This window comes from Anomaloglossus baeobatrachus, chromosome 2 (assembly GCF_048569485.1).
Source record: "Anomaloglossus baeobatrachus isolate aAnoBae1 chromosome 2, aAnoBae1.hap1, whole genome shotgun sequence".
Lineage (NCBI taxonomy): Eukaryota > Metazoa > Chordata > Amphibia > Anura > Aromobatidae > Anomaloglossus > Anomaloglossus baeobatrachus.
In genome coordinates, this window is record NC_134354.1 from 521,526,215 (window position 1) to 521,538,968 (window position 12,754).

Consider the following 12,754-nt stretch of genomic DNA (forward strand, 5'->3'; position numbering starts at 1 on the left):
GCTACCGGAATCGCTTTTCTTCCACTCGCAGTGTATGCCCCCTGGTCCTTAGTATTGTCTTTGGAAGAAGTAAGTGAATCCCTCAAGACCCCGCAGGGGCATCACAGTCCCACAGCCAGTATTAATTCCTGCTGCCCATGGTTTAGGTAACATACTGGCAGAGGCGGATGGAAAAGGGCCCCTGGGCGAGATAAGTTAATGGGTCATTAAATGTAAAGAACCTCATTATAATGCACAATTACACCTGCTTTGGAGGTGGGAATGGGCCCCCTGTCCTCTTGGGTCCCTGTGTGGCTGCACAGACTGCATCATGATGTCCTCTCCTGAGGTAACATGAATCTGATAACAAGTTCCCTTTCAGATACACATCAAGAAAATGTAAAACATTTTGACGTGACTGAGGCAGCCACAAAATTGACCCTGAAGGACTTTTGGAAGACTTGGTATGTGTAACACTAATTGTTAGTGTCTGAAATAACACTTAAATCTTGCTGTGGGATCCTTGTTATTATCTATCATGCATAATAATACATGCTTATATGATACAACAGTTAATTTTTGGTCCGGAAGTTGATGAACACAATGTGAAAGAGTTGATTCAAGAATACATTATGATAGGTAGGGGTGTAGCTGGGAATGCATTTATGTCACGCACAGAGTTAGAAAATATGAGGCGGATACAAGATGTAGATATTTTATACCCATACTGTAAATAAATCCTCATTGTCCTTAGAGAGGTTCTTAGTGGGTTCTAATTCTGCTGCAAATTGTCTGCATTATGGCTCATATTCCTGCAGAGACTAGCAGTTTAGCACCACATTTGTCTTTTCTGCTCCAGCTTACATACTGCTCAAAAAGTGATATGTCGGGAATCAAAGCAGCGTCAGTATCGCTGCCTCAATTACTGCCAAATTAATGTCTACTGCGGGCTTTTCCATATATAGAAATAAATAAAATAAAAGAAAAAAAATGCCATTGTTTACTATAATATACATTTTATTGCACCTACATTACAGTTGACAGGTCAATAAGGCCCATTTAGGTCAGATCAATAAGAGATCAATAAAGAAAATCACAGGAAATTAGAAAACTAAATACCAAATGTTTTATAAATATTTCATATAAAACTTAATGTACAAATAGATGAATTTCTGATGATATACTACCACCTTTAAGGGAATATTGGATTTTCTATTCTGCAAAGATGGGTTGTTTGCTTTATGTTGCCTCTATATGTGGTCACTCTCGAGTCTAGCCACTCACACCTATCACTTCCTGCGCTAAGTTACACTACATAAATAACTATTTTGTGATATACATAGCTTCATCATACATGTTGCCCAGACAGTAAACTAGGTTTTCTGTACAATTCTATTACTCCGACCATTTCAATATGGATCTGCCGTGCTATCATGGAAATATAAGTCTTAAAACCTGTGAAAATCTTCTCCTCCGAAAAGGAAAGAAAGGATGTTATTTGCTGAGGGATAGCGAATCAGTTCCAGGAGCCCTTTGCCTTTGTATCTTGTAAGTATATTTTGACTTGTCACAATATTTCTTGCAATAATGTACTAACAGGCATAAAACAGGACAACGTTCATATAGTAATTCAATAACCACTGATTAGATAATTTATTGATATGTTTGCTAGGCTGGCCATACATCAGTAAAAGGCAAGCTGTGAATGAAGGCTTCCCAATTGTCCCAGACTTCTAGAAGGCTTCCCAATTGTCCCTGACTTCTAGAAGGCTTCCCAATTGTCCCTGACTTCTAGAACGCTTCCCAATTGTCCCAGACTTCTAGAACGCTTCCCGATTGTCCCAGACGTCTAGAAGGCTTCCCAATTGTCCCTGACTTCTAGAACGCTTCCCGATTGTCCCAGACTTCTAGAAGGTTTCCCAATTGTCCCTGACTTTTAGCAGTCCTTTAAATATCTGTCTTTTAACAAGAATAAGTGTCACACAGTGCTTTGTATTACTGACAGTTTTGCATTGTTGTTTTTAGACACTTTGGAAGTTTATCCAAAGAACTACAGTAAAACTTTATTATTTATACTTTTTATTTTTTTATCAATTTTAATACATTTCCTTAATTGTTTCTTTATTATTTTTATTTTAATTTTATTATTACTATTGGAGTTCAGGATCTACAATTAGTAAAAATGTTTCGATTGTGTAAAAATGGAAAGCACTGGAGCAATATTCCTATATGACCAATACTGAAAACAAGACTTTCAGACCCAAACACGTTAAAAGAACATTTATTTTTTTTTGTGGCCTTCGCGTCAATCTCGAACCATGGCGACTTGATGGATGAAGATCTCTGTAGGAAGATGGATGTTGTGCAAGTCTAGATATGTCCACCAGGGTCTTCTCCGCCATTATCTTGATAGTATTGGGTTGCTTAGTAGGCTTGTTTCTTATATTCTTCCAATCATGATGTCCCTCTCCAGTAATTGCTCTCTTCGTATGATGTGTCCAAACTAGGCAAGTCGTAGCTTGATGAGCCTTAGCTCAAGTGACATGTATGCCTTGAATTGTTCCAAAATTGATTTGTTTGCCATCTATGGTATTGATAACATCCTTCTCCAGTACCACATTCCAAAGACGTTTATTCTTCTTATGTCTAGCTTCTTCATTTGTCCAGGTTTCGCATCCACCTATCACCATAGAAAATACCAGACTATGTAAGAGCAGAGCCATCAAAATTAACATATTGGTTTAAAAATAGAACATACTGGTTTAAAAATTCTCAATTACAGAAAATAATTTTGTGGGTAAAATCTATCATTAACCCATTCACCCTTGGGCGATTTTCTGTTTTTCAGTTTGTTTTTTTTGTTCCCCTTCTTCTGAGAGCCATAACTTTTTTATTTTTTCATCAATCTTGCCATATGAGGTTTTGGCTTTTGTGGTATGAGCTGTACTTTTGAATGAAATTATAAGTTTTAGAATATAGTGTACTGGAAAATGGCAAAAAAAAGTGTGATTGCATGATGTTTTTTGGGATATTTTATTCGCTGTGTTCACTATGTGATAAAACTGATGTGTTGGTGTGATGCCTCAAGCCGGTACGAGTTTGTAGACATTAAACATGAATAGGTTACAAACCATAGGGTTCTCATTTTTTGGGATCTGGGGCTCAGTAACAGCTTGTTTTTTACAAGCTGGTAATTTTAATGGTACCTTTTTTTGCAGATGCTACGTTTTGATTGCTTGTTATTGCATTTTGCGCAAAATTTGCAATAACCAGGAAACGTAATTTTGAGGTTTGGAACTTTTAGCCGCTACACCGTTTACCAATTAGATTAATTGATTTTATATTTTGATAGATCGAGCAGTTATGAACTCAGTGATAAAAAAATACGCACAATTGGTATGTTTTTAACCCTTTACTCTTCAATGTGGCGAATAGGGGGTGATTTGAACTTTTAGGCTTTGCATTTTTGATAAGTTTTTTTAAAACGGTATTTTTTTTAACTTTTTTTATTTTACTAGTCCCTCTAGGGGGCTATAAGGATCAGCAGTCTGATCACTCATTCGTTTCTCTTGATGAGAACTGCATAGCTCAGACCAGGAGAAATACTCGTCTTCTGTTACAGGCAGCACTCTGCCACCTGTAACAGGAAGTGAGTCTTTATACTGACAAGAGTCATCACATGATCCTGTGCTACCATGGCAACTATCGGCTCCCCGTGATCACGTCACGGGGCTTCTGATGGCAGCGGGAAACTGCGCGTTACCCACTTTGGTGCTTTTAATCAAGCTGTCACATTTTGACAAGGCAATCAAAGGGGTTAACAGGCATGGGTGGATTGCGGATCCACCTGCACCTGCGAGGCACACATGTGCTGTACAAATCAGCAGACATGTGCAAGGATCGCTGCTGGATCACCGCAGCATCACCAGAACATCCTCGGGCATGAAGGGGTTAAAGTACCATCTAAGGAATTTGCTCCTAAATTTGTTGGTCTGTATAAGGTAATTAAAATACTTAATCCTGTGACTAGTGATGGGCGAACTTAAAGACATCCGGGATCGTCGGGACTAACCAGACTTAAGAAAAAAATATTAGATCCGGCCCGCAATTGATTCTGGATGTCTGGTCAGACTCCAGTCCCAATATAAGTCAGACCAGGAGAAATACGGGGAGCAGATGGTCACCATGGTAGCACAGGGTAATGTAATGACTCCTATCTAGAGCTGCTCGGACTCGCAAAAAAACGGGACCGGCGGGCCCCTGCTCATTTTCTTAAAAAAAAAACAGATCCAATCCGGAATCTGGTACCCATATAAGACTATGGGGACCAGAATCCAGGGATTAAAAATGTTGGTGGAAAGGATAGGGGGCAGGAGCACATGCGGTGTACTCACCCATGCTCTGTGTCATGGCAGCAAGCTGCTTCCGGGTCGCGCATTTACTTTCGGAGCTACGTGGATCTAAGTAAAGGTAGATGCTAGAATGTATGGGCTCCTTCCATGTATGATGTAATTTGTCACGTGATGGAGGTGTGTTCAAACTGCAGCCCGTGATGTATCCTGCTCTGCACAGCCTGTGCGGCCTGCTTCATGAAGCATGCCACTCAGGATGAGCCGCGCTGGGGATGTTTCCTCTTCTTTTCAGCCTGGGCTTCCCGGTGCATGAATCATGCACCGGGAGGCCAAGGATGAGCCGCGCCGGCAGTGTTCCCCCCTCTGCTCAGTCTGCTCCTCCCAGTGTATGAATCATGCACCAAAGGCCCAGGATGAGCCGTGCCGGCAGTGTTTCCCCCTCTGCTCTGCCTGCTCCTCCCAGTGCATGTGTGACGCCCCTGACTATATCAGGGTGTCACAGGGAACTGCATCCTCTCCTTTCATGATGCAGAGCCCACCCCCCATGGTTCCAGGAACCCAGATACAGGTGTCATACCATCTGCACTACAAATACCAACATGCACCTCACAACATGACTGTCAGGCAGACAGGTGGGAGGGTGGAAGTGGAGAGCAGAGCTTAGAGTGAGTGCAGACAGAGCTCCTGAAGTGTGAGGAGCTGGAGGGAGTTGGAGTTCCCTGAAGTGACTCGTGTTGGGTCGCAAGGAGTGACCCAGGGCCAGAGGAGATGGTAACCAGCCTCAGCTAGCAACAATGACTGACTGGTACCGAGCACGACAGGGTGCCAGGACCCTAGATTGGGGAGAAGCTCTATGCGACCCAATAACTGATCTGCGGTGGAAGGGGGCCTTCAGGGACCTTCCTCATGAGCCCAGAGGTTGGGGCGACAGCACACTGAGGGGTACGTGGTTTCCCATACAGACAATCCACAAAGGTCCCGCGTGCCAGCTCCCAAGGGCAAGGACTTCGCCTAATAACAGAAGAACCATTCCTGATAGTTCCAGACTATAGAGACTCCAGGTAGAAACACTGTGCATGGAGGAAGGCACTGGATCACTAATGACACCTGGGGCATGGGACCTGGACGTGTTCCCTAAGAGCTGCAGTAACTCACAGAGACTTGGTTCAGCAGCGTCTGTGCCTCTTTTGTTCTGCGATACTGTCACGCTCTCCGGCTCCCCTGCTAGGCTCCCCGGCTCTCCTGCCATGCTTCCCGGTCCCTCTGCCTTGCTTACCCGCTCCCGTGCCAGGCTTCCCGGTCCCCCGCTCCATAGCCTTCCTGTCCCATTGCCTGCGGTCCCCAGGCAGCCCGGTCCCCGCTCCCGGCGCCCGTCGGCATCTCTGCCTCAGCCCGGCTCTCCTGCTTCCTCCTCACCGCTCCCTCCTCTGGCTTCTGGCACCCGGGCCTCGCGCATGCGCATTAGGGCGCGCGCGCGGTCATTGACCCTCTCTTAAAGGGCCAGCACCGAGAAACAGGAAATTACATAGACAGGTACAGGGTATATTAAGAATCACTTTCCTGGTGGGCGGGGCCTGTTCTACGTGTTTAGTAAGCTAGTGTTCAGGTCCCCTATTGCTTTGTCTTGTACCTTGCCTGCATTAACCCTGTCCTGTCTCGTAGAGCCTGTCCTGCCACGCCAGCCGCTCCGAACCACGCTCATTCCCGTACCCTGACGGTGACTTCGGCGGATGTGCCACCACCTCTGCAGCTCCGCCAGTCTCCAGTCCCTGGCTCCGCTTGGTGACCCGTTCCATCGCTCAGCAAGTCTCGGATCCCGCCTGATCTTACCACCTGGCCTCGGACTCTGAGCCTCGTCACCCGGACCACCGTCCAGAACTCCATCCACCTTTCCTGCTCCCCTACGGACTGTCTGACTACCACCAGTGCTTCGGCTACCGTGCACCCAGACCCTCTGGCGGGGTGACCTGCCTGGCTGCCTCCTCAAGGGAAACCGGTGTACGGCCCAGAGGTTCCACCACCCGGACGTTACAGCTAGAACAGGCCATGGATCCCGCCGAAGCACTAGCGGCCCTGCAGCAGGAACTCACATGACAGCGCGAGACCCAGACCCGCATGCTGAACTTCATGACTTCTGTGGATGCCCGTCTGAACGCGCTACAAGCAGCGGTCACGCCTGTGGCATCTCGGGTTCCCACTGCACGACCGCAGCTCCCGTGGCAGTCTCCTCGGATGCTTCCAAACTCCGTTTGGCCTCACCACCCCGGTACGCCGGTGATCCCAAGACCTGCAGGGGATTCATTAATCAGTGCTCCCTCCATTTCACGCAGCTGCCGCACCTTTTCGCATCTGACCAAGCCAAGGTCGCCTTCATGATGTCCCATCTGGAAGGAGAGGCACTGGCCTGGATGAACCCCTTGTGGGAGAAGGAGGATCCGGTAACTACCAACATCCAGGAGTTCCTGCAGGCATTTCGTACCACCTTTGACGAGCCCGGACGCGCCTCCGCGTCTGCCTCATTCCTCCTCCGGCTACGTCAGGGGACTCTGACGGTGGGCCAATACGCCATTCGGTTTCGCACCTTGGCCTTGTAACTCGGCTGGAACAATGAGGCCCTAACCGCCGCCTTCTGGGAGGGACTCTCGGGTCGGATTAAAGATGAACTGGCGGGTCGGGACGTGCCGTCCTCCTTGGATGCCCTGATTGCTCTAGCGACTCGAGTGGATCTTCGTTTCCATGAACGATCCAAAGAGGTGTCCCGCGAGAGGCGTCCGATGCGGCACGCCTCCCCACCACTGAAGCCCATCGCTCCCCAGTCGGCGTCACCTGGCGCTTCTACCTACGAGCCCATGCAGATTGACCGCCTGAGGCAGTCTGAGCAACGCAGAGCAGAACGACTAGCAAAAGGTCTCTGCTTCTACTGCGGAGCTGGCACACACCTGCTACGCTCTTGTCCCGAGAAGCCGGGAAACTCCAAAGCCTAGGCCTGGTAGGAGAGGCCACCCTAGGTGCTGGGACACTCTCAGACTCCGTTACCTGGACTATTCAAGTTACCACAGAAGAGACCCGGTTCACGGCAGAGGCGTATCTTGATTCCGGAGCAGCAGGCAACTTCATCCAGCAGGCCACGGTGGATAAGTACCAGGTGCCTGTCCTCCCACTAGAGAAACCGCTGGTGATCGCCTCTGTAGATGGGAGACCCCTCTCTGACACCGTCTCACTGATCACCAAGCCTGTGGAAGTACGAATCGGTGCTCTGCACACCGAGAAGATCACCTTCTACGTCCTCCCGCGTATGTCTCATCAGATCCTGCTGGGACTCCCATGGTTACGGACACACGAACCGTCGGTCAGCTGGAGTACAGGTGAAATCACCCGATGGGGCTCCTCGTGCCACGAGAGATGTCTGAAAACCATCCAGCCCGTTCGACGCCCTCCGCTTCCAGAGTCTCTACCAGGACTGCCTTCTGCCTACTGGTCCTTCTCGGACGTTTTTGATAAAAAGGAGTCAGAGGTACTACCGCCTCATCGTCCCTACGACTGCGCCATCGATTTACTGCCAGGAACCACGCCTCCTAGAGGAAGAATATACCCCTTGTCCCCTGCGGAGACACGAGCTATGTCTGCCTATATTACCGAGAGCCTGGCAAAGGGGTTCATTCGGAGGTCCTCATCCCCTGCCGGAGCAGGGTTTTTCTTCGTCAAGAAAAAGGAGGGTGATCTGCGCCCTTGCATCGACAACCGGGGTTTAAACCAGATCACCGTAAAGAACAAATACCCTCTGCCGCTTATCCCCGAACTATTCGATCGGCTCCGAGGAGCCCGGGTCTTCACCAAGTTGGACCTTCGTGGGGCCTATAACCTGGTTCGCATTCGCTCTGGAGACGAATGGAAAACCGCCTTCAACACTCGGGATGGGCACTATGAGTATTGTGTCATGCCCTTTGGTCTGTGTAATGCTCCGGCAGTCTTCCAAGAACTGGTGAACAACGTGTTCAGAGATCTCCTCTATGTTTGTGTCGTGGTATATCTGGATGACATCCTGGTCTTCTCTCCGGACCTACAGACCCACAGAGAGAACGTGCAGCTAGTTCTCCAGAGGCTTAGAGAGAACCGTCTGTACGCCAAGTACGAGAAATGCATCTTTGAAAAGTCATCTCTTCCCTTCCTGGGTTATGTAATCTCGGACACTGGCCTGCAGATGGACCCAGAGAAAGTGTCTGCCATCATCAACTGGCCTCCTCCTTCCGGACTGAAGGCTATCCAACGCTTTCTCGGCTTTGCGAACTATTATCGGCAATTCATCCCGCATTTCTGCGCCTTGACTGCGCCTCTCTCTGCCTTGACTAAGAAAGGAGCTAATCCTAAGGACTGGCCCCCGGCGGCCGATGCCGCGTTCTGCTCCTTGAAACAGGCGTTTGCTTCCTCCCCGGTGCTCCTTCGCTCTGAATTGAACAGACAGTTCACCTTGGAGGTGGATGCCTCCTCCTCAGGAGCCGGAGCAGTGTTGATGCAGAACTCCCCCTCCGGCAAGCTGGTCACTTGTGGATTCTTCTCCAAGAGCTTCTCAGCACCCGAACGCAATTACACCATCGGGGATCGGGAGCTACTGGCCGTGAAGCTAGCCTTGGAAGAATGGCGCTACCTCTTGGAGGGCGCAGTATACCCTGTAATCATATACACGGATCACAAGAATCTGGAGTACCTGCGGTCAGCCCAAAGACTGAACCCACGACAAGCCCGCTGGTCCTTGTTTTTTGCCCGATTTGATTTCCAACTCCATTTTCGGCCTGCGGACAAAAACGTGCGGGCAGACGCTTTGTCCAGGTCCTTAGTGGCCGTGGAGTCGGAGGAGGAGACATTCCAGCCCATCATCAACCCCAGCAACATCATGCCGGTGAATCCTGTCACGGTAACTCAGATACCCCCTGGGCAAACCTATGTCCCAGATACGGACAGACAGAGAGTCCTGCACTGGGGCCATGCCTCGAAGATCGCCGGTCATGCTGGTCAGAAGAAGACTTGGAGCACGATTGTCCGTCACTACTGGTGGCCGTCCCTCCGTAAAGACGTCTCAACCTTCGTCTCGGCCTGTCCGTCCTGTGCCCGGAACAAGACACCCAAGCACCTACCATATGGACGTCTCCTGCCTCTGCCCATTCCTTCTGTTCCGTGGCAACATATCGCAATGGACTTCATTACGGACTTACCTTTATCCTCTGGACACACAGTCATATGGGTTGTGGTGGACCGTTTCTCCAAAATGGCTCACTTCATTCCCATGGCTGGGCTGCCCTCTGCCCAGGAGCTAGCTGACTCCTTCATCCAACATATATTCCGATTGCATGGCTTTCCCGCACACATTGTGTCCGACAGAGGAACTCAGTTTACCTCGCGCTTCTGGAGGGCCCTCTGCAAACATCTGGAAGTATCTCTGGACTTTTCTTCGGCCTACCATCCTCAGTCGAATGGGCAAGTGGAGCGGGTCAATCAAATCCTGACCTCCTTCCTGCGCCACTACGTTAATGCCCATCACGATGACTGGTCCACGCTTCTTCCTTGGGCTGAGTTCTCCCACAACCATCACATCAGCGAGTCCACCTCCAGCTCTCCATTCCGAGTCGTTTATGGACTTCAGCCTTCTGTTCCATTGCCAGTATCCTCGGCTTCCGATGTCCCCGCAGCAGATGCTCTGGTCCAACATGCGGACAAAAGGCGCCTGGATCCCCCGTGTTTCTCCCCTGGTGATCTGGTCTGGCTTGCATCCAAGTATGTCAGATTGAAGTTGCCATCCTACAAGTTGGGTCCTCGTTACATTGGGCCGTTTAAAGTCATCAGCAAGATCAATGCAGTCTCCTACAAGCTGCAGCTCCCGGCCACGATGCGGATACCCAACTCTTTCCATGTCTCCTTGCTCAAGCCTGTTGTCCTTGGTTCCTTCTCCGCTGATGCCGGTACTGCTCCTCCTCCCATCGCTGACGATGACATCTATGCGGTAAGGGATATCGTGGCCATGAAGACCGTACGAGGTCGGCAGTATTTCCTGGTGGACTGGGCGGGGTATGGTCCCGAGGATAGGTCCTGGGAGCCCCAGGAGAATGTGAGCACTCCTCTGATTCGTGCCTTCCTGTCCCGCTTGCGGGGAGGGGGGCGTCGGGGAGGGGGTACTGTCACGCTCTCCGGCTCCCCTGCTAGGCTCCCCGGCTCTCCTGCCATGCTTCCCGGTCCCTCTGCCTTGCTTACCCGCTCCCGTGCCAGGCTTCCCGGTCCCCCGCTCCATAGCCTTCCTGTCCCATTGCCTGCGGTCCCCAGGCAGCCCGGTCCCCGCTCCCGGCGCCCGTCGGCATCTCTGCCTCAGCCCGGCTCTCCTGCTTCCTCCTCACCGCTCCCTCCTCTGGCTTCTGGCACCCGGGCCTCGCGCATGCGCATTAGGGCGCGCGCGCGGTCATTGACCCTCTCTTAAAGGGCCAGCACCGAGAAACAGGAAATTACATAGACAGGCACAGGGTATATTAAGAATCACTTTCCTGGTGGGCGGGGCCTGTTCTACGTGTTTAGTAAGCTAGTGTTCAGGTCCCCTATTGCTTTGTCTTGTACCTTGCCTGCATTAACCCTGTCCTGTCTCGTAGAGCCTGTCCTGCCACGCCAGCCGCTCCGAACCACGCTCATTCCCGTACCCTGACGGTGACTTCGGCGGATGTGCCACCACCTCTGCAGCTCCGCCAGTCTCCAGTCCCTGGCTCCGCTTGGTGACCCGTTCCATCGCTCAGCAAGTCTCGGATCCCGCCTGATCTTACCACCTGGCCTCGGACTCTGAGCCTCGTCACCCGGACCACCGTCCAGAACTCCATCCACCTTTCCTGCTCCCCTATGGACTGTCTGACTACCACCAGTGCTTCGGCTACTGTGCACCCAGACCCTCTGGCGGGGTGACCTGCCTGGCTGCCTCCTCAAGGAAAACCGGTGTACGGCCCAGAGGTTCCACCACCCGGACGTTACAGATACTGTGAATCCAACAGTGAGTACAACCCTGCCCCTGTACCCAGCCTGCCATCCCACCCACTTCACCCGAGCACCGGGGCCTCCCTACCTGCGGAGGGACCTGCCATTCAGCTGCTCCATACCATCTGCCCCAGTCCTCCATCCAGCAGCGGCGGTACTCCCCTTTACCGCAACCCGCAGGTGGTGTCACGAACTCTCCTTGTAAATATCCCCCCTTTTCATGTAAGTGGCCACTGAGCCCTGGGTCTGGGGACCCTTGGGCCACAGCAAAACCCCCGGATCCAAGCAGTCCGACTGTTGCAGGGGCGGCACACATGAATCGTGCATCGAGAGGCCCAGGATGATCCGTGCAAGCGATGCTTCCTCCTCTGTTCAGTCTGCGCCTTCCGGTGCATAAATCATGCACTGGGAGGCCCAGGATGAGCTGCGCCAATGATGCTTCCTCTTCTGCTCAGCGTGCACCTCCTGGTGCATGAATTGTGCACTGGGAGGCCCAGGATGAGCCGCGCCGGCGATGTTTCCCCCTCTGCTCAGCCTGCTCCTCCCAGTGCATGAATCATGCACTGGAAGGCCCAGAATGAGCCGCACCAGTGATGACCCACAGACAGTGTCTGTAAGCAGAAGCAGTCAGACGTTGTCACAAAGGCTGGGGGCGCATCTGACTGTATCAATCACAGATGGCAGGCCGGCCAGTGGGCGGGGAAAGCCTTACATAGGAAATCAGAGGCACAGGAAGGCAGCAGGAGCAGCGTACAGCTGGCAGGAGCCTGGGTAAGTATGAAGCTCTTGCTTCATTCTTATTTTCTTTATTTCTCCTTTATTTTTATATTTTCTCGAGTGCCGGATCCGAGTGCCGGATCTGGATCAATCACCCGGAATTCCGGGCCCAGGTCCACCACTCGGGCAACGTTGAAACCGCGCGGATCCAGTCTTTTACAGTCCAGGACCGCTGAACCCTACTCCTGTCGCTATCATCACTCCCTTCATTTTACAGGTAGCAGCATGCTGACTGTAACAGAAGATGAGTATTTCTCCTGGTCTGAACTGTACAGCTCTAATCAAGAGAAATGAATGAACAATCAAACTGCTGATCCTTATAGCCCCCTAGGGGGACTAGTAAAATAAATGAAGAAAAAAAACTAAAAGTTCAAATTGCCCCCCATTCACCCCATTGAAAATGAAAGTGTTAAAAAAGAAAAAATATACACACATTTGGTATTGCCGCATTAAGAAATGCTCAATCTATCAAGATATAAAATCAATTAATCTGATCAGTAAACGGCATTGCGACAAAAAAAATCCAAACACCAAAATTAAGTTTTTTGGTAGTCGCAACTTTTGCGCAAGATGCAATAACAGGCGATCAAAACGTAGCATCTGCGCAAAAATGGTACCACTAGAAACATCAGCTTAAGATACAA

General features: G+C 50.4%; 1 protein-coding gene across 1 annotated transcript in view; it reads left to right on the forward strand.

Moving 5' to 3' along the window:
• The first annotated feature begins 1,358 nt into the window (after nt 1–1,358).
• The window catches only part of LOC142290339 (SH2 domain-containing protein 1B-like), a 31,674-nt gene continuing 20,278 nt past the window's right edge, over nt 1,359–12,754 (forward strand). Inside the window, exon 1 of the mRNA XM_075334299.1 lies at nt 1,359–1,527. Coding sequence (XP_075190414.1) covers nt 1,394–1,527 — 134 coding nt within the window. The 5' untranslated portion in view covers nt 1,359–1,393. The remainder of the gene's footprint in view (nt 1,528–12,754) is intronic.